At 53.5% G+C, this 27,160-nt stretch overlaps 2 protein-coding genes across 4 annotated transcripts; one reads left to right on the top strand and one right to left on the bottom strand.

Moving 5' to 3' along the window:
- C20H17orf50 (chromosome 20 C17orf50 homolog) lies at positions 1–3,535 on the top strand. Its single transcript, XM_057536227.1, has 4 exons — positions 1–76; positions 2,128–2,311; positions 2,657–3,223; positions 3,325–3,535. Exons 1-4 carry the CDS (start codon positions 1–3, stop codon positions 3,533–3,535), a joined length of 1,038 nt encoding a protein of 345 aa, XP_057392210.1.
- On the bottom strand, positions 2,374–25,945 carry MMP28 (matrix metallopeptidase 28). Of its 3 annotated transcripts, none has more exons than XM_057535808.1 (8): positions 25,568–25,943; positions 16,994–17,073; positions 16,583–16,770; positions 11,681–11,905; positions 8,522–8,767; positions 7,017–7,166; positions 6,522–6,689; positions 2,374–5,681 (listed from the first exon to the last, which is right to left on the bottom strand). In XM_057535808.1, exons 1-8 carry the CDS (start codon positions 25,676–25,678, stop codon positions 5,287–5,289), a joined length of 1,563 nt encoding a protein of 520 aa, XP_057391791.1. In that variant the 5' UTR covers positions 25,679–25,943; the 3' UTR covers positions 2,374–5,286. The 3 variants fall into 3 exon arrangements, with proteins under 3 accessions (XP_057391791.1, XP_057391792.1, XP_057391793.1); XM_057535810.1 differs by having other exon boundaries at positions 5,320–5,547; positions 25,568–25,945; XM_057535809.1 differs by lacking the exon at positions 8,522–8,767 and having other exon boundaries at positions 25,568–25,944.
- Positions 25,946–27,160: the final 1,215 nt, after the last annotated feature.

Genomic DNA, 27,160 nt, shown 5'->3' on the forward strand with positions numbered 1-27,160 from the left:
ATGCCTGAAGGAAGAGACCCCATCCCCCCGCTTCAGACCTGGATGGAGGACCATATCATGTTCCCCTATCAGACTGGTATCTCCTTGACTCCAGCAACTGTATCCCATCAGACTGAGACTCTTCAGATCTGGGTTTGCATCCTCTGCCCCTCTCCATACCCCTGACTCTGCCAACACACCCCACTGTCAGGCCAGGAAAAGAAGGAGTCTCCCAAGTTTCTATGATTTTATTCCCTTCCCCAGCCCCAGCTCTCTCACACACATACAGAACATCCAGGAGCTACACCCAGCTCTTGCCCGAGTTCTGCTTCCTACAGGACTTCACACCATGTCCTCTGCTCCTTGGAGCTAAAGCAATGTGCTGGAAGTCGGTGGGGTGCGGAGCAAGGGTGAGGAAGGACAGGGATAGAACAGAAAGAGAAAATAGTGATGCAAATAAACATAATGCTTTAAGCGTTTTCTGTGGGCCAGGTGAAGTCTGGTACTGCACTGCCATCTCTGACTTACAGATAAAGAGACTGAGGGTCAGAAAGATAATATGCTAAAGCTCAGAGAGATAATATGCTAATAGCTTTTATGTTTATGTGGTAGAGCTGGGATTTGACCCCAGTCTACTGGGGGCCAAAGTTGCTCTCTATCCCCTTTAATACCTTCCCAAGAGAAAAGGTACTGTTTGGGGGTGCTTTTGGAAGCTCTAGAAAAGGCAACTATTCTGGGGTGGAACCCTATGGGCAGGTGGGGTTCTAGCCCCGCCCCCTCATAATCCAACAGAGGCCCTAGAGACCAGACCAAGTTCTGTGGGAACTCCCTCTCATCCCAGTGCCTGATGAAGGGAAGAGGGCAGCACAGCTTTGGGAAGAATGGATAAACACGGTGAGTGGGGCCGCAGGACAGGGTCTCTTGACTCCAGGGTGGACCAATCAACCCATCACCATGGCAACCCCAGAGTAGAAGCCCAACCTTTTCTCAGTTACCCATCCATGTACAAGCCCTCTTCTCTCTCTTTCCTGAATATTCTTGACATCTGCTCTCTCATCTTCACCTGCTGCTGTTCGGATCTTTGTCTTCTCTGGCCTGGACCACTGTAATGACTCCTAAGTAGGTCTCTCTCTGTCTCCTTCTGTCAGAGGGAACATCCTAAAGGATGGCTCTGAGCACATCCCTGTGTCAAAACGTTCAGTGGCTCCCCACTGCTGAAGGACAAAGTCCAAACTCCATAGTCTGGCCCCCCCGAATCCCAACCTTCCTTTCCAATTCCTCATCCTCCCCAAATGTTCCCAGCACCCCTTTCTGGCTGTGCACTACGTCTGGCCTTTCACAACCAGAAGGCTCCTTCATGTGTTTTCCTAAATAAAAGTACAGTGGACCTTGGGAATTCCCTGGCGGTCCAGTGCGGAGCAAGGACTCTGGGCTTCCACTTCAGGGGGTACAGGTTCGATCCCTGGTCGGGGAACTAAGATCCCACATGCCGCGCGGCGTAGGCAAAAAAAAAAAAAAAAAGTACAGTGGATCTTGGTTCTCCACATTTAGCAATACCAAGAACTGGCAGAATCTTTGAAACAACTTTTCTTGAAAGGTTTCAAAAGTCTTGAAATTCAGAGGCCCCTCTGTTACCTACCATGTCACCTACCTGAGAGGGTCGGGAAGATGAAGGGGCATGATGTATGAAGAGGTTAGCCCGGTGACTACGTGCAGTTGGTGCTCAGTACATGTGGGCTGGAACACTAGCTTTATTATCATTCCGCTTTGTCTCCAACCTCTTTAAACATGATGGGCAGGGATCAATAGAAAAATTTCTAGACCTTTCCAGGGCAAACCCCAGGAATTGTGTCTTCCCTGCCCTCCCCCCCCCCTTTTTTTCATTACAAGTCTAGCTTCCCAGATCCAGCAGACAGCAGGGCACATGGTGGGGCTGGGTCAGTGCTGAGTGAGTGGTGGACACCTACCGGCAGAGGTACTTTCACATCAGTCCAGGAACTTCCCGCCTGCCAGGACTGCCGCTTGGGGTTGTGGAGTTTGTGTCCTGAACACCAGCAAGGGGGACAGTTGTGGCTGAAATCCAGCTGGCAGTTCGGGTCAAGCCTAGAAGGAGGAATAGACGCCTTTTCCTAATTGGCTCCCCCCTAGGGCAGCCTTTTCCTAATCGGTCTGCCCACGGGCTGGGAGGGCAAGAAAACTTCTATTTAGTCCGCTCAGAAGGGGCACTTTTCCTGTGTTGCTCATCGGAGGCGTCCATTTCTAACAGTGCAGAGGCGCTGTGTGCCCACCTGCCTGCCCCACCCTGCCGCAGGTGTTGCTGGGCTTTCTTAAGGTAAGGCCCACTTTGAAGACAGAAATCCCATTCCATCCAGAAAACAAAATATAAACCACCTATTAAAATTCCAATCAGTGCACTTAATGTTTATTGACAGCCTGCACAGAGATCAGTCCCCACCCCGGAGCCAATTAGAAGGAAGGTGGCGATGAACTGCCATCTCCGGGTTCGCAAGGCTCATTGCACCTGTTTGTTGATGGTTTCCCGCCTCCCCTGAGCCAGGCGCTTCAAACACACTCGATCTGATACCTGCCTTACAGTAACCCTTGAGATAGGCACTACTTTTCCCCATTTTACAGATAGGGAAACGGAGGTGACAGAAGCGACGTGACTTGCCCCGAGTCTTCAGCTAGGAAGTGCGGGGAACCTAGAAAGTCAGGCCCTCCTTTGCACGGGAAATCCTGCACACTCTGTAACCCTCTCTTGGAATCCTGCTGGCCCCGGGCATCTCGTGCGCACCGTCCTTCGAACAACTGCCTATTTTTTTGGGGGGGGGCGGTCGGTCGGGCTGTGGGCAACAGTCAGGGTACCAGGGTACCCAGGCCCTTCACTGACCTCCTCCCCGTCCCCCGCCCCCGCAGGCGTGAAGACCCCCTTGTGGAAGAAGGAGCTGGAGCAGCCCGGGACCAGGGAGGCGGAGGCGGAGGCGGAGGCCGCGGAGGAGGGGTCGGAGGAGGACGAGGAGGAGGACGAGGAGAGGCCGCCGGAGGAGCGCGCGGCCGAGGGCGACGCGGAGGGCGGGGAGGCGGAGGGCGGCGAGGGCCGGGAGCGGGGCTCCGTGTCTTACTATCCGCTGCGCCAGGAGTCCAGCACCCAGCAGGTGGCGCTGCTGCGGCGCGCGGACAGCGGCTTCTGGGGCTGGTTCAGCCCCTTCGCACTGCTCGGCGGCCTGGCCGCTCCAGCCAACAGGTGAGGGCGCGCCGCTCGGCGGGGGCGGAATGCACGGGCGCCAGGGCCCCGGGCGGGAGCGGGCGGCGCCGAGCCCTGACCGCCCTGGCCCCCGCCCGCAGGAAGCGGATCCCCCCGGAGGAACCGTGCGTGCTGGAGACGCGGCGGCGGCGGCTGCGCGGCGGGGGCTGCGCGCGCTGCGAGATCCTTTTCTGCAAGAAGTGCGGGAACCTGCACAGCTCGCCGAACTACGTGGCGCACTGCGTTCTGGAGCACCCGGATCTGCGGGAGGCGCGGGCTTCTGGAGGCGCAGGGGCTGCCGTGGGCCTTTGAGCGCCCCCCAATCCCCGGCCTCTGTGGCCCTCCATCCTCGCCTGACTCCAAACTCCCCGCCACCCTCTCCTCTCCCCAGACGCGGAGCGCTCTCCAGCACGTGCCTGAGAGCCGCCTTCCCGGAGCGCCCCCCTCCGAGCAGCCCAGCAGGCGCACCGCTGATGACCGGCCCCACCTGTCATCAATGCGGAGCCCAACATCACCTGGAGCTCCATTCCTCCAACAGCGCCTCCCGAGGGCCCCCGCGCCCGGGTCAGCACGCAGTGCCCACCGCCCACCTGACTCGCGCCCCCGGTACAGCCTCACGCTCATCTCGGGGGTATTTCACGTCCTTCAGGCCCGGTGAGCAGAGGCGTCGCCTAGAGAGAATAACCCCTCTGGGAAACTTGCCCTTTCCCTCAAATCATTCAATAAAGCCCCTAATCAAAGTGTCAGTGCCTTGAGGTGTGGCGTGGGATAAAGATCAACCCTCCTCCCCTTCCCCCGGGTTCAAGCCAGAGGGAAAAGGGCAGGCGGAGAGCCTCCTCCCTGCAACTCCCCCCGGACGGGGCGGAACAAAGTACTTGCAGCCAAGGGCAGTCAAAGGCCGTTCTCCTCACCGCGCAGAGAAGAAAATGAAGCTGCCGGGCCAGGAATGCCCACTGGCAGCTGAGGGCTGAAGCTGGCCGGACCTTCCTCCCCTCCCGCGGGAAGCCCGGTCTGGCTGAGGTCAGTGTGTGTGCAGAGGAGGCTGGCAGGTGTGGAGGGGGCAGGACTAGAGAAGCAGCCCCAGAAGCCGCTGAGACAGAAGACAGGGAGGCCGGGGAGCTGGGGCCTTCGCCAGGAATCCCAGCTATTCTCGGCCGGCCAGCGGGAGCTCCTGGAATGCTTCGTGTGTGGCCAGGAGAATGGGGCCATTGTGAGCACGAAGCTCTCCCGGCCTGCAGAGCCCCCAGCGACTGCAGCAGTGCAGACCTCCGGAGAGGCTCCTGTCCTCCCCCTGCCACGCAGGGTCCTTCATCTGGCCTGAGGGATGAGGTGGGCGAAGGATATTTTGATTTTTGAGGAGAGAGGCAGGGCGCCTCTCCCCATCACAGCTACACACACGCACAACTCACTGGTCCCGGCTTTGACCGGAAGAACATGGCTGCGGCCTCCCTGGCATCCGTACCCACCTGCTCTCACCGGAAACGTGTCCAAGGAAGGCTGCTTCCCCCCTCCAGGCCCACCAGCTGGGAGCACCTCTTTATTCCAGCCTTCCCCCCAACCCCTGAAAGAAACGGGGCCCAGCAGGCCTGCATCGGTCTCCTTCTTGTTCTGGGTCCTGACACCCCTGAGGTTGGAGATTAAATAAGACACAATTCTCCAAGGACTGAGCCAGGAGGTCCTGAGGGGAAGGGACAGTCTTGCAAAGTGGTCCCAACTTCTCCTTGAGTTTTGCATCCTTCCTGGTTCCCCAGTGCTGTGGCCTCATGGACAGGAACTGCACCTTTAGGGGAAGAAACAAAATCCCCAAGGCCTGGGGAGGAATGAGTCTTTGGGCAAAAGGCCGTGGGGTCTGGGATCCTTTTCGGCTTCTCGTTGAATTGATCCCACAAAGATCAATGTCTTGACAGCACAAGGACATTCTCCAGGGAACAAATGCAGATGAACTTTCCTGCCCGGACTTCTGCAGGGAGGCTCAGAGGCTTCCAGACGGGGTCTGCCCTTGGGGCTGGGGATACACGTTGGCCATGAGAGCGCCAGCAATTCCTTAAGAGGTGGGGGCATCTTCAGAACAGGGTGCCCCCCGAGTTGGCGTGCCAGCAGCCCATCCAGGGCAGCTCTGTGGCCCAGCGGCCCGAGGACGTTGCTCGAAGTTTGGCCTGGTCAAGGCGCCAGTAGCGGTCGTCTCTGAAGAAGATGATGGAGCCGTCGGGCCTGGGCAGGGCGCCGCTGACCTCCTCAGGGACACCGCCCCAGTCCTGCAGGCCTCGGGGGTAGTAGGGCTCCACCTGCAGCCCCCCTCGGGCCAGCACGTAGTAGCGGGCGCCCTTGAAGAGGATGAGGCGGTTCAGAGGAGGGAAGAAGAGGGCAGCATCCGGGTGGGGGGGCAGGCCCCCAGCCCGGCACAGCTGTGGGGAGCCCCACACTGGCTTGGGGCCCTGGAACCTCCAGCATCGACTCCCTGTGGGACATCGGCAGAGCCAGGGTGAGTTGGTGCGCTCGCCCTTTGGTCCTCTACCCCACCTCTGTCCCCCCATATTCCTACTCCCCTTCATGTTGGAGCCCAAGGTGGTCAGTATTCGTGATAATCAAAATAGATCAGTTGTAAACAGTAGAGGAGGGACACTTGTGGCCTCCACTTCCAGCAGGTGTCCGCAGAGGGCAGCTTGCTCTGAAGGAACCTCCCCACCCCAGGCAGGAAGCACGCCCCCTCCCAGGTGAATAATAGACTTCAGGGAAGTCCAGGGGCTTTCTCCATGGCCATTACTACCAACAGTTCTGTGAGGGCAGGGATTTTTGTTTTGATCACTACTGTATCCCAACACCTCCAGCCGAGTTTGTAGAAGGCACTCAATATTTGTTGAATCAATGAATGAACACAATTTTCTCATGTAATATACTGCACATTCCTCGGGCATTATGTTCTTTTAATCCTCCTTCCCCAACAAACCTGAGGGATTATTTTCCCCGTTCAACAAATTCAAGCTCCAAAGGTTAAGTGACAGGCCCGGCTTCACACAGCCAGGATTCCAAGGAAGGTTTGTCCTTCTGCTGTATTGCAGAGCTCAGAGCCATCCTCTGCTTCCCTCTAGACTCTTCTCTGAAACTCTCCCACCCGCTCTCTCTCTCTGGGACAACCGTGACACCTGTGCCCCCCAATCCATCACTAAAGGAATCTCCTGGGAGAGTTCCTGGGGCCACAGGTTCAGAATGGAATTGAGACTCCTTCCCTTCTTTTGACCTTGGGCAGACTCCTCCCCTCTCTAGGCTTCAATTTTCTCATCTGCCCCAGGGCTGGTACCTTTGAAGAAGTAGAAGTCTCCATCCTCCAATGACACCACAGCAGCCTCAATATGGGGGGGCAGCCCTGCCCACCTTTTCTGTAGTAGGTGGGGCTCTGAGACGTTGCCATCAGCTGTCACCTCCCAGAACTGGTTCCCTTGAAATATGTACAGTCGATGTTGCCCATCTGCCCAGAGACAAGAGAAAGTTGAGGAGTGACCATCAGCCTCCTGCCTTCTTTCCAGGGAAGGTGCTTCCCTAGAACCCAGCTTCCCAAACTGACGAGAGAGGATGCAGCAGAGAGGATACAGCATGCACAGCTGGGGCAGAGGGAAAAGTGCAGGAGAAAGAAGCGTTTTGCTTGGCGTGGGCTTGCTACCCTGCAGAATGCTTGTGACTTGGGATTTCTGGATTTTATAATTCATCCCCCAACCTTGTACTCCAGCTCCGGAGACCCCTGGAGATGTGGAGGAGGAGGGAAGAAGGAAGCAAGGAACCGTCGGGACCATCTTACCTACAGTGATTGCATCGAAGGAAGAGTGGCAATATTTAGGACCTCGGGTTTCGGGGCTCCTTCCTTGGAGTCTGTGGGGGTCCCAGGCCTCAAAGTCCGTGAACAGCTTTCCCGGGAGCTGGATGGCCACTGAGTCGCCCTGGGGCTTCCCTTCACAGGGAAGGAGGGAAGCGGGAGAGAATGCACACTGGTTGGGGGTGTGTTGAGGGCTCGAGACCTCCCCCTTGGTTCATTTCATTATCTGACATGAGGGGCAGGGAAGGAGGGCAGGGGTGGGGAGTTAAGAGTTGTCCTTGGTTGTTGGTATTAACCATAGCACCAAACTCAGAAGTCCTCTTTCCTGCTGAACAGTCTGGAAAAGGGTAAAATCGGAGTGGGGGAACCAAACAAGGGTTTGGAACTAAAAAGGGCAGAGGGTCCTCTTCCTTGAGTCCTGGACAATGCAGATGGCATGAGGGCAGAGTTCAGGGGCCTGGGCTGTGATAATTACAGCAGTTATAATAGCGACATCACTATACTTCACTTATGAGAATGAGGCAGAGTCTAACAAGCTTAGAATTCGGCACCACCTCCTGAATCCTGGTCTGCACCTTCCTAGCTGGGTGACCTTGGACAAGTTATCTAACGTCTCTGAGCCCCATTCTCCTCATTTGTGGATAAAAAGATACCTCATGGGTGTGTTAAGTGTCTGGCCCATGGTAGACACTCGTGAAATAGCAGCTATTATTATTACCTTTGTTTAGGTTTCTTAGGCTACAAAGCATGTTCATATCCACCAGAGCAAAAGCCCTGGGCGGTAAGCAGGGCCTCAATTATTATCCCCCCCCCCTTTTTTTTCCCCAGAAGATAAAACCGAGGGCTCTAAAAGGGGAAGTGCTTTGCCCAAGAGCAACTGCTAACCCGGATGGAATGGTGACTTGATCCTGGGGATCCTGGCCCTGCCCACCGCACCAGGTACTCAGGGTCACAGCCCCGGGCTGGGGTCCAGATAAATCTCCGGGAAGCACCAGTCAGTTCATTCTGGGGGAGAAGACCCTGTCTGAGTCCACGGCCAGGCAGAGGCCCAGGCTTGGGGGAAAAGTGGGCAGCAGCTCACGGAGAGGGAAATGCTGGGGGAGAGCCACTGCAGCTGGGAGCAGGAGCGAGGGCTCTGGGGTCTGGGTGGGACCGAGGACCGGGTCTGGGTGATGGGGCGGGGATACGAGAGGAATTGCGCGGCCCTGGTTGGGCAGGAATCAGCAACTGGAACGCAGAGGAGGGCTGTGCCCAGGAATTGGTTGCGATGATAGAGGCCAGGCATGCGGGTGGAGCACAGCAGGAGATGAGGTTTCTCAAGATTTGAGGGGAGCCCGAAGCTTCAGCATCGGGAAGGACCAGTGATGGGGAGGCCAGCTTCCTGCGCTTAGGATGGGGGATCCTATTTGAAGAGCCGGTGTCCGAGCCCTGGGGATCCCGGGGCGCAGGGGACAGGGGAGAGCGCAGTGGCGAGCGCGCCGGGGGCTCACCATAGAGGCTCTGCACGGCCAGCACGTCGTCCCAGCTGAGCAGCGCGTCGCGGCCCAGCCTCTTGTAGTAGGGCGCCATGAGTGCGCGCGGCGCGGCCGAGTGGGTCAGGCCGAGCGTGTGGCCGATCTCATGCGCCAGCACCACGAACAGGTTGCGCCCGCGGCGGCGGCTCAGGGACCAGCGCTCGTCGCGGTCGAAGTGCGCTTCGCCGCGGCGGGGGAGGAAGGCGTGCGCCAGGGCGCCGCCTGCAGGCGGCGAGGAGGTCAGGCGGAGCCGCCGCCCGCGACACCCCCCAACTTCCCACCGCCCGGCGCAAATGCCATTGGCGTGTGTATGGCTGCGTTTTTGATGAGTAATTTCCCTCCTAATTAAGTCTGGCAGAAGCTGACGTGTGGAGCAATGAACAGATGACTAGGCTATGGGGCCTGGAAGCCTAAGAGGGAGCGTGGTGTACAAAGAGCACGGGGCCAAACTGCCTGGCTTCCAATCCCGGTTTTATCCGCTTACTAGCTGTGTGACCTTGGACAGATAGCTTAACCTCTCTGTGTCTTAGCTTTTAGATTTTAGATCTGAAAAATGGGCATGTTGATAAGGGAGTTGCTCCTCACGGAGTTGTTCTGAGTATTAAAAAGGGATGTGTGTACTTGTGTATGTTACATGTGATACTTAGTGTCTACCGCAGGTAATAACCGTTACTTACTTTCGAAGAGATCTAGGAGTAGGGACAGTGGTTACCCCCGAAGGGGGCTTAATGAGACTTCTGGGGTGTTGGTAATGTTGTTTCTTGATCTGGGTGCTGAGTGTGTTTATGGGTAGGTATAGCTTATTTATTATATAATATATATATATATATATACCCATATATATATATATTATATATATATAATATATATATAGGGGGGACTTCCCTGGTGGCACAGTGGTTAAGAATCCGCCTGCCAATTCAGGGGACACGGGTTCGAGCCCTGGTCCAGGAAGATCCCACATGCCGCGGAGCAACTAAGCCCGTGCGCCACAACTACTGAGCCTGAGCTCTAGAGCCAGCGAGCCACAGCTGCTGAGCCCGCGTGCCACAACTACTGAAGCCTGCGTGCCTAGAACCCGTGCTCAGCAACAAGAGAAGCCACTGCAATAAGAAGCCCGGGGCTTCCCTGGTGGCGCAGTGGTTGAGAATCTGCCTGCCAATGCAGGGGACACGGGTTCGAGCCCTGGTCTGGGAAGATCCCACATGCCGCGGAGCAACTAAGCCCGTGAGCCACAATTACTGAGCCTGCGCGTCTGGAGCCTGTGCTCCGCAACAAGAGAGGCCGTGATAGAGGCCCGCGCACCGCGATGAAGAATGGCCCCCACTTGCCGCAACTGGAGAAAGCCCTCGCACAGAAACGAAGACCCAACACAGCCATAAATAAATTAAAAAAAAAAAAAAAAAAAAAAAAAAAGAAGCCCGCGCACGGCAATGAAGAGTAGCCCCCGCTCGCCGCAACGAGAGAAAGCCTGCGTGTAGCAACGAAGACCCAACGCAGCCAAAAATAAATAAATTTATAAAAAAAAAAAAAAAAAAGGAGAGAGAGAGAAGCGTATGTAGGGGACTTCCCTGGCGGTCCTGTGGTTAGGACTCTGCACTTCTACTGCAGGGGGCACGGGTTGGATTCCTGGTCAGGAAACTAAGATCCTGCATGTCACGCGGTGGGGCAAAAAAAAAAAAAAAAAAGTATATATATTCTTGCGTTCTTTCACTCTTGCCTTCCCTCTGCCAGGGCCCTGTGTGGGTGTCTACTTCCCTGCTTCCCTGCTTGTAATAGGAGTGAGCAGAGGGAGATGGGCTGGATCAGTGATTCTCAAGCTTGTAGTAGGCCCCAGATGCAGTGTTGCAGTTTCTAGGGTCCTACCCCCTCACAATTCACTTTCCGCAGGAGTCGGCAAATAGCAGTGCAGTGATGCTGGCCTAGAAGCCCACTGAAGGTCCTTCTGGAGTTGCTTTCTTGGAGCCCAGGCCAGAGGGGACTGACAAAAGTTGGGAGGCTGCCTTTAAAGAGAGCCTCCTGGGGCATGGAGAGCCGGCCATTTGTAGGAGGAATACATGCTTCTAATTTTGAATATGCCCCAAGCTGTTTCGAGCCATGTAAGCCCTTTCTGTTTAACCCTCACAATAATCCTGGGAGACAGATGGGCGGGTTTCGAAGGGAGAAGACATAAACTCAGACAAAACACCTCTCTCAAATCAGAGAGCTGACTCCCAGCTCAGTGCTGTCTTAGTGACCAGACTCCACCTGGGGACCTGGGTATGGATATCAACGTCTCATGGAGATATCGTGGGTGAAGTGAGTTACATGCAAGCACATGTGTGTGCTACCTGTGGATTCTCGAAGAGCCTAGGTCTCTCCCAGTCCTACCCTGGGTCTCAGCAGCAGGGCTTGGAAGTGGGCTTTGCTCTGAGTGGGCTTGATGGAAAGCAGGAGAGTGCAGGGGAGGTGGGGCCCAAGTACCCAGGCGACACAAGGGCTTAAGTCCCCACCGTGAAGGGGTCTGATCAGGTCTCCTCGCCTCATTAGTGGGGAGGAGATGCACAGATGGCCTGCATTCAGGTTGTGAAGGCTAGTGCTGGGCAGAAGGGGAGGAGAGCGGTTTACATTGCAGCCGTAAGGGCTGTGGTCGGGGGCAAACAGGAGAATAGTCTGGGCTGTGGGTGTGTGAAGCAGGTGGCAGGGAGGGGGTAGAATGCCTCTTGCCCTGTGGCAGTGACTGTGCAGTGGGTGGTGGGAGGGCGGGAGTGGGGTTGTGGTGGCCTCTGGATGTTTTTAGAGCCTTGGTCTGGAGAACATCCACTCCTGGAGAACAAGAGAGGCACAGGCCTGACTAGAGGCAGGGGATGGATGACAAGACCCCAGAAGGTTCTCCCAAAAGAGATAATACTCTTTAGAGTTTGCAAAGCACTTTCCATGGAGAACCTCGTGTGACCGTCCCTTCAGCCATGAGGCACCTAATAGGGCAGGGACCACTGTTCCCATTCTACAGATGGGAAGACTGAAGGTTCTTCAGAGGGGGCTGCAGCTTGGCCAAGGCCAAAGGGGGAGTGAAGGTTCCACTGCCCTCCCCAGATTGCCTCTCCTAGTTGGGTTTCCCTCCTGCCGTGTGGGAGGGAGGCTCTGTGTCAGCACCTGGGCCATCGAAGGCGTTGCTCAGCCCGTCGTTGTGGTCCCCTTGGAAGAAGGTGAGGCGGATGTCAGCGGGGCCTGTGGCTGGGGCCTCCCAGAACTCCAGCGCCGAGACGTTGCTCCACAGCTGGAAGGCGGCGCGCACGGCCCCCCGAACTGCCGGCTCAGGCAGGTGCTGGGGCCAGTTCACCAGGCGGTAGGAGAGATGCCGCTTGTACCATTTGTTGCCTGCCACCCAGAGAGGCCGCATCAGTCACACCTGCTGCAGAGCCTGGGGCTGCTCCCTGCGGACCCTTTTGATGGGGAGATAGGTCCTCCTCCAGGAAGTCCCTGATGTGATGGAGGAAACACAGCCCAAATGGGAAGCCCCCTGTTTGGCTGTGGAGACACTGCTCTCAGACTGACAAGACTACGCTTGTCCTGCACGGTCCCTAGTCCAGTGGCTCGACCTGGGGAGGTCCCAGGATGACAGGGGATGAGCAGCCTTTACCCGGGAAGAGTCCCCAACCTGAAGGAGTCCCGGGTCTGGGGCCATCTTCCCTACAGTCTGGGCTGAGCTTGAAAACCGTGCTGCGTCTCTTGCTGGCAGCAAATCCCAGCCCCTGTCTACCGTGTCGGGGTGGAGCCATGGGGGCCACAGCCATGACTGCCCTCTCCCCCTTCCTCCTCTCCACCCCTCACACCCTCCCGCTGACTCCCTTTCCCGTGCCCTGGGCCTGCTGCTGACCAGAGACCACAAGACCCATTTATTCGAGGTCCTTCTCTGACCCCTGGCCCTCCCCCTCACTTCCTCAGGGACTCTGCAGAGCTCTGAGGTGAAAACAAATAAGAACAAAGGGTGTGTTTGTCACTGACCGAGAGAAATTTTTCCATCTCCACTTAGTTAAGAGTTCCTATTCCTTTGCCTCAAACTGCAGTTCCTCCCTGAGGCCTGAGACTCTGGCCTCTTGCCCGAGCCCCAGGTCAACCGTGTCCCTCTGCAGCTCGCCTTGCACCCAGGACCAGGGTGCTCACAAAGTCCAGATCCTAGAGTTTTTCGTGGGCTATTTCTGAGCCCTGCAAGCTCAGGGACTGAAACTGTGGGAGACTCACAGCTCTGGAGGCAGGACTCCTGGGAGCACCCGAGAATCATGTTGTCTTTGGGTCTCAGTTTCCCAAATGGACCAGACTCCCTGGAGCATGGGTGATGAGTGGGCAGGGCAGGCCCGGCTGTGCTAGGAGGCCAGGCCAGAGGACAGGGCCCCCTCTCCCCTTGGGGGGCAGGTGAAGGTTCAGATCTCCTGCCTTTTTGTCCTGGGGATATCCTTGCCTGAACCAGGTAGGAGGAGTGAAGTCATGGACGTTTGGCCATCTCCTTATCCATCTCTCTGCTCTAGTTTGCTGAAATTGAGACCAGGAGGAAGGGCCTCAGAATGAGTGAGTGGTGGGGCTAGGCCCTGAGCCCAGGCCCTGACACCAAATCCAGTGCGCTGGCCACTGTACCACACAGATAAGCAGGCCCGTTTGCTAACACTCAAGGCTTATAAATTTGCCTAAACATCGCTCCTCTGGGTCAAAGCGGGGGCTCTGCGCAAGCTGAAATTCTCCTGAATTCTCCAGCTGGCAGAAGAGCTCAGCACACTTTCCCTCCCCCTCCATCCTCCATGGAAGCGGGGAGGGGGTGTCCCTTCTCTCACCCCTTTGGGCCTGGCAGCCACCCAACCCCTCCCAGCCAGTGACCAACCCTCAGGGAGGGAAGAGGGAAGGATTCTAAGGAAGGCCGAGGAAGGCCTGGAGGAAGGCCAGAGGTGCCGCCTGAGGGTTCACGAGGTACCAGTAACACTTCTCATTGAATCGTAAGTTTCACCAGGCACAGGGCAGGCTGGCGCTGGGCTCTTTCACACCCTGCTATGGGTGACCAACTCTCAGACTCTCCCCCACCCCCCCCAAAACCTTCAAGCTTCTAGAAGAGTGTGAGGCAGCTCCTTCTGCCTCTTTGCAGCTAGGGAGGCCCCTCACTCCATGGGCAAGAAGTGGGGAGGCTACGGAGGACAGATAGGACTGGTATTGAGAGACTAATTTTCCTCGAGAGCAGAGCTGGATGGGGGGTCCTTGGTGGCGCTGCCGTTGAGAAAGGAACCGCCTGGCCAGCAGCCTGAGCCCTCGTCCCTGTCTTCTTGTAGGTCTGTGTCCTTGGAGCAGGCTGGCCACTTCAGGCCCGCATCCCAAACTCCTAGCCGGGCAGGGCTGGTTTCCATGGCAACCCTCAGGCCACAGCAGCACCTGGCACTGCACCCACCACATCCTTGCTCCAAAATTCAAAAGGGAAGAGGGAAGGAAAAGGAGATGGGGAAGGGCAGAGAGCTAGACTCCTTGCCTGGGGCTGGGGGACCCTGGAATCCTGACTCCCAACGGGCAACTGATACTGTGGAGAGAACGTGGGTTGAAATCCCAGTCCCTTTGCTTACAACCTCGCGTATCAAATTATAGACTCTCTCCAAGCCTCAGTTTCCTTACTTGCAAAGTGGGGTTGGTAAGACTCACCTCCTGGTAAAAGTGAAATAGCAAATGAAAAGGCAGCACAAAGCTGCCTGGCATGTGGTGGGTGCTCAATCAATATCCCTGCTCCTTCGTTTTCCATCCCAGATACACCCCCCCTCCCCGCCCCAGGGCTCCCCACCTCCACCAGCTGTGTGAGGGAGCAGGGACATTGAAGATCAGCCCTGCAGGCACAGAATCCGGACCTGGTGCTTGGAATGAGGTTGCCAGATTTGGCAAATGAAAATACGGAACGCCTAGTTCAATGTGAGTTTCAGACAAACAACAAATACTTCTTGTAGTATAAGTATGTGAAAACAAAACAGTTAAGTTGTTCATCTGAAATTCAAATTTAACTGGGTATCCTGTATTTTATCTGGCAAACCTGGAACCCAGTTTCATCGGTATAGCATTTACCCACAGAATGGAAAGTCGCTGGCCTAGAAATCCACATCATGTTTTAAGCACCTTCCCATGTTCTGGGTTTTTTCACATCCGGCAATCAGTCCTCCCAGTGAAAAGAAGGCTTGGCCACACTCTGGCTATGTGGCCCTGGGGAAGTTGCTCAAGCTCTTTGTCCCTCATATTCTCCATCTGTAAATGAGGATAATAATGGTACCCATCTCATTGGGCTGTTATTGGATTAAATGAGTTAATCCATTTAGAACCATGCTTGGCATGGTCATAAAGGCTCAGTGCATATTAACTGTTATTATTATATTTTCTTTCCTAAGGCATAGGAAGTGCTCGGTGCCTGCCAAGCTCACAGCTCTTTTCTAGGGAATGTCTTCCCACCCAGGAGGTAAAGAATTCAAGCTGCTGTGGTTCATGTTGTGAATAAGAGAGAAATTCTCTGTCTAGTCTGGCCACTGCTGTCTGGACCAGGAGTCAGTGTCAGATAATGAGACGGAGAGGGAGGTGCCTTAGCGTGAATTTCTGTCCAAAAGGGATGCTCCACATTGGATAGTGACAAACGGACTCCATCAGTTCCTCCCTTAGGGCATGAGAAAAAGAGATGCTGCCGGAGGAAGCATCCCTCATGCTCAGGTCGTGTCCTGAGGGCCCAGGAAGCATCGTCTCAATTGTCTGGGACACCGACTCTAGGCTGGCAGTGTCGCTATTGAGACTCTCTGGGACTGCCCCATTTCCCACTGTGTTCTCCCAACAAGCCCTTCCCCTTAGTAATCAGCGCCTCTCCTTTGCAAACTGAACAAGCTGTTTCCGATGAGGAAACAGAGCAAAGTGACATGGCCCAGGTCACACAGCTAAACTCAGAGCTCCAGATCCAGGGACACCGCTCCAGCTCACAGTGCTCCTCCATTCCACCTTGTCCTTCCCCTCTGCTGTCCAGAAACACATGTTCTGGGGGATGCAGAACATGTTGACACCAAGGACATCTTGACCCCAGAGTCTGGACCCCATCGCTCCTCCTTGTTTTACCAGAATGCGGTCAGGCAGTACTGGGGACCCAGAGTGGCTGGATGTGTAGACACAGTGGAATTGGATTGGCAAGTACCTGGAAACAGACGTCCTCGAACAGCTGAGGGGAACAGCTCACAATTTCCTTACGAATTAGCTAAGAAATAAAAACAGTGTGCCTCTTGTTCTGTTCATAATGGGTATTGTCAGCCAAAGTAGTTAATGCAAATTAAAAGAGGCAATGGCCCTAAGTGCTCACAGTAAAATGAATGAGATGAGAACCTAACTGAGCAACCCCGTCTTGTTAGAAATCTTGAAAACTGTGAAAACTGAGCAGAGAAAACTAGACTTAGTACAAACAAGATGTTAAAATTACACACAGTTAGGGCTTCCCTGGTGGTGCAGTGGTTAAGAAGCCACCTGCCAATGCAGGGGACGCAGGTTCGAGCCCTGGTCCGGGAAGATCCCACATGCCACAGAGCAACAAAGCCCGTGCGCCACAACTACTGAGCCTGTGCTCTAGAGCCCACAAGACACAACTACTGAGCCCCCGTGCTGTAACTACTGAAGCCCGCAGGCCTAGAGCCCGTGCTCCGCAACAAGAGAAGCCACCACAATGAGAAGCCCGCACGCTGCAACGAAGAGTAGCCCCCGCTCGCCACAACTAGAGAAAGCCCGCGTGCAGCAACGAAGACCCAACACAGAAAATAAATAAATAAATAAATAAATTTTTTTAAATGAAAAAATAAAGAAAAATTAAAAAAAAGAAAATTCATCAATTTAGGCATAATTCTGACTTAAATATCTGTGTTCACAAACATGGTCCTTGGGTTGAGAGGTCCTATTCACCCACCCTAGGGGAGCGAGGTTATTCACAGAGCCCAGTCCGAGGATGAGATGTATTTTTCTGGCCATGGGGCTTCAGGACACTGGGGAATCCCAACCCAGCTAGATTTTAACAGTGCTCACCTTGCCTGGCAAAGCGTTTCTTACGCCTCATTTTGGCCCGACGTCCAGTAAATAGGGCACTGACTCTCTTGGTCCAGGCCACCTGGCTATCGGTATCTGCCACCCCACAGCGGGGCTGCGTCATCTGGCGCAGCGTGGCGGGGTCCAGCATCCCGCTCATGGGCAGCTGGGACACCCACTGGAACTCCCTGTTAGGAGGAATTGAGATAAAGGACCACAGTGCAAGGCTGGCTGGTGGGGATGAAGGCAGGGAGCTTCCCTGGAGACAGCAGGATGCTGGGGGCAAGGGAGGGAGCAATGGAGTGTGACCCCCTGGGCACACATGGGAGACCAGCCTTCTAGGAGGAGGGAGGAGGTGACCGGAGCTTTGCACTCCAGCATCACCAAGTCCTCCCCATCCCTCTGTCTTACCTGATGGCATTGCTGAATCGCGTGGAGGCGGGACTACTGGGGGCGGGTTCACTGAGATATCCGTACTTCTCCAGGAATGCCTGGGGGAGAGAGAAAGGTCAGCTTTCCCACGGTGTGGCACCCTTTCCCCTCCCTGGGTCTCCGAGGGTCCATGTCACATACATCACGCCCAGGCTCATGCCTTTTCCCAACAAGGTCTTTGAGCTATAGCAGAAAGAGTCCTGGCATCAAAGTCAGAACCTGGACTCAGTTCCAGGCCAACAACAGATCAGCTGGATATAGTTCTTGGAAGCCAGTGGAAAGAAGTGTGTGACTCATTGCCCATCCCTATCACCAGTCCTACCCTTCAGGGGAACGGTGCACTCAGCTCCCTGCTTGCCCTTCTCACTCATAAAGCCCCACCAATGGATTAAAAAAATCACCTTGGCTGCTGAATTCTTTTTTTTTTTTTTTTTTTTTAAAGGGCAGCGGCTTAAGAAGAATCCACCTGCTTTCTTTTTTTTTTTTTTTTTTAAGATTGATTGATTGATTGCTATGTTGGGTCTTCGTTTCTGTGCGAGGGCTTTCTCTAGCTGCGGCAAGTGGGGGCCTCTCTTCATCGCGGTGCGCGGGCCTCTCACTATCGCGGCCTCTCTTGTTGCGGAGCACAGGCTCCAGACGCGCAGGCTCAGCAGTTGTGGTTCACGGGCCCAGCCGCTCTGCGGCATGTGGGATCCTCCCAGACCAGGGCTCGAACCCGTGTCCCCTGTATTCGCAGGCAGATTCTCAACCACTGCGCCACCAGGGAAGCCCCCTGAATTCTTATACAGACACACATCGACTCTTCATTTTTACCCCTCCTTGCTGTGTTACCTCTCCAGAAATAATTTTCTGTCTTCCTTGTTCTCTTCTTTGCTGTATTTCTTAACTCAGATCAACTCCAATCATAGCTGCTGCGTCAAGGAAAAGGCACAAGTTGGGAATGAAACCAGACACTAAGAGCTAGGACCCGCAAGCCCCTAAACCTTTGCAAGTATCCCGCCTCCTTTTTGTGGATTTCGTTATATCTGTCTCCAGAGACCTCCACATCCTCTTCTCAATAAAGCCACTTTCCATAAGGAACCCTTATTCTAGACAAACTCTTTCCAAGTCCATTTTATTGTTTTCTTGCGCTAACTTATTAGTATTGCAGCACTATTGTTTTCTTCTTTCCCTTTGCATAGGTATACCATTTGGGGATGCATAATGGATTAAAGGAGTTCTAGGGGCTTAATCTGGAAGACTCTTTACTGCTCAACATAGTGTGGCATCATAGAATAGCCACTGGTCTTGGAATCAAGAATCTGTTCCCAACCATGACTCTGCTGGGTGGCCAGAGACAAACTACTTAACCTCTCTGAGCCTCCATTTCTTCACTCACAATGTGAGAACAGAAATAACCCCACAGGATTCTCAGAAGGATTAAATGTAGCAATGCACATCTAGCATAGTTGTCTGGTATATAGTAAATGCTCAATAAACAGTTGATCAGGTTGATTGACCTTAGTGGGGAAATTAACAAGAGACTTTTGGAATGCAACCCATCTATAAGACGGGAGTGCTTTGAACAAGGCAGTTACACCTCTAGGTGCTTTATCTCAGACTTGCCTCACCCCAGCCAGGTGCCTGGTTCTCTTCCATGCCTCTTGCCTCTCCCTTGGTGAGGATGGACAGAGTGGCTTTCTAAAGGAAGTCAGCTAATTGTTTCCTTAGAAGCAGTTTTGCTGAGTGAGTGACTTGGGAGAGACTGGGTCACAGGCTACCAGGCTGGCACTCCCTGTGCTTCTCCCCCCAAACCCACCCCGCCCTTATCAGGGACTTGGCTCCGGTTCAGGAACTTGGAAGCCTTGGACAGAGGCGGAGGACAGGGGAAACCGATGAGCGGCGTCTCCTGTTTCCTGGCTGGGCTGCTGTGCCTGGTACTTTGGCAGGCAAGGTGGGTGGAGGGCAGGATGGGGGTGGAGGCTTTTTTCAGGGGTCCATCAGAGGGGAAGTCCTGGGCTGACCTGTGGGTTTCAAGGCAGAGCTGAATTTCCAGAAGGCAGAGTAAGCAAGTATCCAGGACACCAGCCAAGAGACACCAAAAGAATGAGTAAAAGAAATGTTAAGAATTTGACACTTAATATTTCCATAAAAGCACCGAAGTGTTATAATGGGGATTATCAGGACTTAAGAACTCCCTTATACTTATTCTATGTTCACTATGCACATATCTTAAAACATTTTTAATTACAGGAAGGGGGCCCTTAATACTGAGTGTCCTAAAGTTCTGTTGAGTGGAGGGAGACCCACATCCCGGGGTGAGGAGGAGGCAGGGTTGAGATGCCCTCTGCTCCTGCAGCCCTCCCTAACCCTCTTCTGCTTGCCCATTTGCCGTGCCTGTTTTCCCCTGCAAAGGTTGGAGAAACGCCCGTCTGCCTGGGAGAAAGAGCAGGGGTGTGGGGCAGGTGACAGCGTGGCAAAGGGATCCCAGGAGAAGACGCAGGATTGGGAGGCTGTCCTGTGCTCTCTCGGGGGCTCTCCGAGCTCCACCTGGGATCACCGCTGTCCCCCTTCATGGAAGCCATGCCCAGGCTGTTCCTCTTTGCCTCACGGTTCAAACATCAGGTTTTCTCTCTGCCCTGTCCTCCACCCATCCTCTCTCCCATGGAGCCCAGCGCTGGAGCTGCATGGAGAGGAAGCTGGAGGGCCGTGCCCCTCCAGGTATTTGCCTTGCTCAGGTCCGAAAGCTTGCGCCAACCTGCCTCACCCACTTGGTCAGGGCTGGGGCCACTTCCCTGGGGGAGTCGCCTCTGCAAAGCCCTGGGAGTGGCTGTGGTGTTTGGGGAAAATGAAGACGGTTCTCCCCAGACTCAGAAAGCTGAGAGGCATCAGAATTCCGGGGGTTCTAGTCCTCCATCCATCCTGACTTGTCCTGGGAGTGTGTGTAGAGCCCAGCCCGTTCAGTGCCTGAAGGAAGGGGAAATTCTGGCCATTACTGAGCAGGGCAAGACTAGCAATGAGGTGTAGCAAAATGAATCCCCGAGCTCTGAGTCACTAACCCGGCAGGGCCAGAGCACTGGACTGAGTGTCTTGAGTTTTATTCTTGGTGCTGCTGTGAACTGTGTGTCCTTAAGCAAGTCCTGTGCCTCTCTGGGCCTCAGTTTCCTCTTTTATAAAATGGGGGGGGGGGTTGGATTAGAGCTAAGATCTACTCCAGCTCCTTCTCTTATTGTAGCCTTGTTTCTGCAACTGATTAGCTATGTGAACTATGGCAAAGTTACTTAACTTCTCTGTGCCTCAAAATATAAAATGGGGGTAGGAATACTGCTTATGTTTCTCACAGGAGTGTCGTGACAATCCAGCAAGAAGCAGCTTTGGGAAAGCTTTATGATAGTTGCTCTGTTAAAAACGTTATTTTTCCATTTATAGTCGCAGAGCCTCATTGCTGGAAGGGACCTTTGGTAGATTAGTCTAGGAGGGGTCAGCTTCCAGTCTCCTGTCCACAGAGTGGCTGTGACATTCTCCATATCAAAGAATTGCAGCAGCAAAAATGAAACCAAGAATTAAAAAATTGCAAGCTCATGCAGAAACCGTGTTGCTTCACCTATGATCTATTACTTCTCATATTATGTTTCATTATGATTCTAATCTTTCGACAGTGACTCTGGGTGATTGTGTTTATCATCTGATACACCTGTGGCATTATTAGCCAAGTCAAGACGCAGGGGATGACAGCTGATGTTCTGCCTTGGCATGTCCCATAAATAAAAATGTTTTCTGGTAATCAGGAACACAGTGAGCTCTTGCCTATTGTAAAGCTTTTCAGGGCATCTCACCTTCTTTGAGCTTCACAATTACCTTGCAAGAACATAGGCAGGACAGGTGTTGTTATTCCCATTTTAAAGATGAGGAAGGTAAATCTCAAGGGAGTATAGTGTCTCATACTTGAATCTAAATCCTCTGACACCTATCCCAGGATGTTTTATTTCACACTTAAGCAAGTGGCTCAGAGGCTTTAAAACCAAAGGAGCAGGGTCCAAGCTGCTCTCACCACTGGGAGATGGCCCTCAAATATAAAAAAGGTAAAACTGGGGGTGTTTCTAGCTGGATTCCTTCTGTCTCCTCCGCGAGCAGGCCCAGGGGCAGAGCAGAGGGAAGAACCTGCTCAGTCAGGGGACTCCAAAGAGGCTAGGATCCCATCACCCATGACAATCCACAGGGGCCCTCTGACAAGCCACAGGTATTCAATAGCACCCAAGTATGTTCTTCACAAAGACAAACATCTGCTTCCAGAATGTATTGCTTTTGCTCTCTGACTTCTGGAACCTACTGAAGTTTTCAGGGCAGTGGGACAAGCTCTGCCCCTTTCCTTTATTTTGGGCAAAGACCTCCCCTTCCCTTCTGTCTGACTCCCTTCCTCTTCTCCTCCTTTCCCTTGTCCCTGGTCCCATATTCACAAAGTTCTGTCTACGTATAACTTAGATACCTCTTACTGTAATCCCCGTACCTTCTTTCATTTTCCATCCTTAAGGAAGTTGAAAAACATTAGCTGGCTAGTCTCAATCCAGATCCCATCTTGTATTTTTTTCTAATGCCAAATAACCAGACTGTATGGACCCATGGTCCTCACTGGGTGTGGGGCGAAGTTTAAGGCACAAAATAAAGCCCTAACCAAGACTGTGTTTAGGAGGAGTTGTCCAACAATCTCTCCCTTCTATGTTCCTGCTTCCACCATCCAGCTTTTACTATTAATAGATTTCTTGGTTTTCAGACTGGTTTGGCAATTGCTTTTCCATCAACTTGTGGTCCTCTGGGACCCTTCAGAGCCTCGTCTGCACCCTATGAATCACTGAGCTGAGCTCTTGGGAAAGGCTTCCATGCCCGGGCTTCTGGGTTTCTGACTCACACAAAATAAAATGAATGGATCTGTGGTATGAGAAGCAGACACTGCACCTGGTGGTGGATACTCCACAGAAGCTCCAGTGTCTCCCTGGAGAAACAAACTACCCAGCTTCCTGTTGCACTGGCACACTGGGAATAGCCGTGCAGATGTGCTTGATTACTGAGTGGAGGGCAGGTCCTGGACACATTGCCGGGTTGCGCTAAAGAAGGTCCAAGCAATGCATGGTAGATAGATCTCTTGGGACAGTCTGTGTTGCCCAAGAACAGGATAGGGCCTGGCTGGGAATGGGAGGGGGGCCAGGGTGATGATGTCATTCATTAACCCTCAATCTTGCAAATCAGCAGTGGAGACTGTTCCTGCCCTCTAATGTTGTGAGCAGCTCTAGTTTTCTTAAGTGGGCAGCAATGAACTTGTTCACAATGCAGCTTTGTAAGCAGTCAGTCCCCTGCCAGGCAAAGCCCACTCTGGAAAGCCCTCGATTTTATTTCTTTGTGTGCACACAGGGGACACATAGAGCCATGCATGCAGGGCACAGGAATACACACAGAGACACCCAGATAGATAGACATGGACATAGGTAGATGAAATGCATACACACATACACACAGAGGCAAAGGCGTGCAAACATACCAAAGTTAAAGAATGTTAGTGCTGGAGAGAATCTTAAAAATCATTTAAGAAATTTAACTCCCTTATTTTATAGAAGAGGAATCTGCTGACTGGAGAAGGGAAAAGATAAGCTTAAGATCACACAGCTGTTTTACTATTTCCTTCTTTCCATCTCCTGAACTTTGACCTTTGTCTATGAGCTCAGCAGGACTGCTGTGCTTTGTTTGGGGTCTGGCTCCCTGCACTGCGGTCAGGGAAATGAACCGGAGCAAAGAGCTGGGGTGATCAGGGAGCTCACTTTGTGCAGGTTCCTTTCTGTGGATGGTTGTATTTCCCTAAATGATCACAACATCTCTCATTCTCATGCTCTCCTTACAATGTGACTCCAGCACTCCTTCCACCAACTGTGGGGTCTGTGTTCCCACCCCTTGACCTGGAGTTTGTGACTCCAGACAGTGGAGTACGGCAGAAGTGAGGCTATGCAACTTCCTAGTCTAGGTCACAAAGAGATACAACTTCTGCTTCTCTCGCTCTCTTCTCTCTCTCTCTCTCTCTCTCTGCTCTCAGCCTGGAGACCCAACCACCATGTTTGGAGGCAGGCCAAACTAGCCCACATGCAGAGACCATGTGGATAGGCCCACATGGAGAAGAACTGAGGCCCCCAGCTGACAGCCAGTATCATCAACTGCCAGAGAGGTGAGTAAACAGCCTTCAGATGGTTCCATCCCCAGACACTGCAGAGCAGAGACGAGCTGCCTTGATGTGCCCTGCTTGAAATTCTAACCCACAATATCTATGGACATAATGCATGGTTCTTTTACTTCACTGAATTTTGAAGTAATTTGTAATGTAGCCATAGTAACTGCAACACCGTCTCTTAAGAATTATAGCCCTGTTGTCAAATGCTGAAAATTGTTGTCTTACATACTTTGTCCTGTATTATTGTTCTAGGAGAGCTAGTCACCAAGCCAGGGCTTTAATTTGAAGCTCTGTTTTCTAAAATAACAAACACAAGAACAACATTGAGAGCAACTTCCTTTGATAGACTGCCTTCTACATACTAGGTACCGTGCTGAGCCTAGAATGTATTTCACATACATTATCTCATGAAACCACACCAAAATCTTGTGAAATAGGCATTACTAACCCCCATAACACAGAGAAGAAAACTGAGGCTCAGAGAGGATAAATAATTTACTGATGGTTTGCACACAGGTCTGCTTGACACTGAAGCCCATGCAATTGACCATATACAGAAACACATATAGACATACCAACACACACACACAATTTGCATATATATATGCATATAGGGACACACCCCCATTACACATTTCCAGAGTTCTTTATGCTTTTAAAATATTTCTTGCTCTCAGAGGTAAAAAAATCCCCTTCCCCCAGTTATGTTAAATAGATGGAAAGAGACTTAATCGGCTAGATATTACATTTCCCAAGCACACCCCAAGATGAAATTCTCTCCATCTGGGGCCACCGCAGGCATGGGCGGCAGAGATATGGTCTCTGTTCTCTCGCCAAGGATTGCCTGGGACCGGGACCTGGGGGGAGGTGGGATGGAACTCTTAACAAGACTTGGCTTGGTACACAGAAGCCTTCTCTTGGGGCCAGGAGGACTCTGCACTTGATGTTGTAAGACTCTAAATTCAGAGAAACAGAGTGATTCGCAAATGTGCAAAAGCAGAGAGCACAGAGCAAGAGACTAGTGCTTAGATGGGGAAGGAGTGAAGGAGTTGGAGAGAGGACCCCCTTGCGGAAGCAGGGTCTTTTCCAAATACTCCAGAGCAGTAATGGGAAAGGGCTGGTGGAAGGAAGAGTGGTTCAGAGGTGGTCCTCCTCATTTTGCAGGGTTCTTAAATTCAGCATGTCTCTCTCTTCTAGGGGAGGGGAGTGGGGATACTGAGAAGCTCACAACTGGCAGTTTTACAGCAGGAATGATGCTCTGTGAGAGTCTCAGGGCAAAGTGCTGGGCTCAGTCACTTAAAACTTATTTGCCTCCCTTCTCCTTAAAATAGTCGTGACCCCAGTTTCTAATCCAGAGGAGAGATAAGAACACAGACAGTGATGTTCCTTTGGGGAAGAAAGAAATGAAACTGGTGTATTATTACAATCACCTATATCTAGCAAGTAGACGCCCCAAGTTCACCTCTAACCCCACCTCACAAAAATTCCCCTTGTGCAACCTACACCAAGCAGTTGAGTCCAAAGGAGGAAAATGAAATGGGAAATCTTTAAGGTTCACCTCCACTTCCCCACCCCCTTTTCTCCAGTTCAGTCCTGAAGCACTGTTTAAAGCTCCTTAGAAGCACCTCTTAAGAGTATCCTACTCTTGGGACTTCCCTGGCGGTCCAGTGGTTAGGGCTTCGCGCTCTCACTGCAGGGGACATGGGTTCAATCCCTGGTCGGGGAACTAAGATCCCACAAGCCGGGCAGCACAGCCAAAAAAAAAAAAGGGAGAGAGAGTGTGTACTACTCTCACCCATTTTACAGATGCAGAAAGATCTGAGCTTGGGCGCTCACTAGCCCCAGCTTGTCGGGGGCAGCACCGGCCCAGGAAGCCAGAGCTGTTTCCCGTGTCCCCGGCCAGGGCCAGACAGCAGTACGCTCTCGCCAGCAGTCTGGGAGTCTCCGCAGCGTCCGACACTTGGGGAGGGCGTGTGATGAATGAACTGCTACGTCTCCCAGACTAGGCGGTGAGGGACAGTGGCTCCGCGCTAAACTGGGGTGTAGGGGTTCCCTCTCCCTCAGTTCTTGCATGTCTATCCTATCTTTTCGCTGCCCCTTCCCCTTGTCCTGGGAAATCAGTGCAGATCCGCCTGCCCGTGTGGTTCCAGCCCTGGCTTGGGGTTCGGGGGTGGGGTAGGGTGATGGGGTGGCAGGGGAGAGAATGTTGCCCCAGGCTCTTTGTGTGCAAGTGCGAAGGGTGCGGAGGACAAGGGAGGGTCACGCCGATGGTCAGCTCAGATGGGGCGGCTGGGTGGCCTGACTGCAAAGTTCGGGCGGGTCTCCAGCACGCGGACCCTCTCCGCCCCACACACACCGCGTACCTCCGCCTCCCTGCGCAGCTCCTGGCCTACGCGCTGGGCGAGCTGGGCGTCCAGGCCGCCCCACAGCAGCAGCGGCAGGGCGCGCAGCAGGAGGCCGACACGCGCGGCCATGTCGCCGCCGCCCCTGCCGCTGGGCGCGGGGCACGGGACGCGGGGCAGCCGGCCGTCGGTCCGCCGTGCCCGGGCCCCCGCGGATGCTCCAGCTCTGCGCCGGCCCAGCGTCGAGGGGAAGGTAGCAGGGGCCCGCCCGTGCCCGGGCTCCGCGCGCCGGGCAGCTCCTCCGCGGCGCTTCGCCGGGAGCCGGGTCGAGGTCGTCCAGCCCGGCAGTGCCTGCCCGCGGGTCCGCCGGCCCAGGGACCTAGAGGCGAGGGAGGGAGGGGAAAGAGAGAGGAGGAGGCGGGACCCCGGCACTCCGGTCCCACCCACACGCCTCGGCTCCTGGAACAAGCGGCGGTGCTAGAGCCTCTTCCGCAGGCTGTGTGGCCTCGCCCGGCGCCAGCCGTCTTGCGAACCCGTCCTCCAGTCCGCCACCTCCAGTCGATCCGCATCTCTCTGGAGACGACAGGGGAGGAAACGTCTTCTCCTGGCGGTTGTGGCTACCTAAGGCTTCGATGAAGAGGGATTCTGGCCTACCCGAGGGTCATTGATGGTTTCAGCCGGGCTGGCAGGGGCCGAGGCCCTGAGGTGTGAGAGAAGGAGCCCTGGGCTGGGGTCAGAAGGATTGAATTTGAGCTCCAGATCTGCTTCTTTGCTAGCCGTGTGAATCCTGCCTCAGCCACCTGCTGGCTGTGTGGTCTTGGGCAAGTCACTCACCCTCTCTGAACCTATTTTTCTCAGCAGTGAATGGGGATAATAGAATACCGACATCAAGTGATAATAGGGAACATTTAATGAGAGAATGCCTGTAAATAACTGAGCACCGTACCTGGCATCATGCAGTCCGCATTTTATATCAATAAAAGGTAGACTGCAGCTGTGTGACCTTTGGCAAAGAATTTAACTACTTCGAGCGTCAATTTTCTCATCAATGAAATGATAGCGAATAATATTTAGTTTCCAGAGTTGCATGAAGATTGAGAAAATGTGTGTAAAGTGCCTGGCTTTATATATCCCACACAGTCCTAGTAAGGGTGGACAGATGATTTACGTGAAAAGCTTAGTCAAACTCGTACTGAGCAAAAGTAAACTTTTCATTATCCGCCTTAGTGACTGCAGACGGGTTGCTGTCTCTCTTCCAGGCTCAGTTTGCTAACCTGTAAAAGGCAAATGGGCACAATGATACCCACCTCTGGGGGTCGATGTGGGGTTTAGATGAGTTAATGTGTGTAAAGGTAATCTGGAATCTATAAAGCGCTAACCAAATGTAACGCAGTGTTCTTATTCGAAGTCTTAGGGCCTTAGTAGTGCACAAGATGTTTTTGTGTTGTTAGCGAAAGGCGCTACTTGGACGGAGGAATTTTTAAAAGGCGCCTCTTTGATTGGACTTCTCAGAAATAGGCGGTCCTGGGGCGGACTGTTTGGAAATAGGCCACGCCCACCTCACAACTAGCCAATGAAAAGGGGACACTCATTGTGGGCGAACCAATTAGAAAC

The sequence above is a fragment of the Balaenoptera acutorostrata genome, chromosome 20, assembly GCF_949987535.1.
Source record: "Balaenoptera acutorostrata chromosome 20, mBalAcu1.1, whole genome shotgun sequence".
Lineage (NCBI taxonomy): Eukaryota > Metazoa > Chordata > Mammalia > Artiodactyla > Balaenopteridae > Balaenoptera > Balaenoptera acutorostrata.

Coding starts and splice junctions, on each gene's coding strand:
- C20H17orf50 (XM_057536227.1), top strand. CDS start 1: ATGCCTGAAGGAAGAGACCCCATCCCCCCGCTTCAGACCTGGATGGAG. Junction 77..2,127: donor CATGTTCCCCTATCAGACTG/GTATCTCCTTGA, acceptor GCTCCCCCCTAG/GGCAGCCTTTTCCTAATCGG. Junction 2,312..2,656: donor TGTTGCTGGGCTTTCTTAAG/GTAAGGCCCACT, acceptor ACTTGCCCCGAG/TCTTCAGCTAGGAAGTGCGG.
- MMP28 (XM_057535808.1), bottom strand. CDS start 25,678: ATGGCCGCGCGTGTCGGCCTCCTGCTGCGCGCCCTGCCGCTGCTGCTG. Junction 11,906..16,582: donor GAAACGCTTTGCCAGGCAAG/GTGAGCACTGTT, acceptor TCTGGGTGGCAG/GCAACAAATGGTACAAGCGG. Junction 7,167..8,521: donor GGCCGTGCAGAGCCTCTATG/GTGAGCCCCCGG, acceptor TTCCCTGTGAAG/GGAAGCCCCAGGGCGACTCA.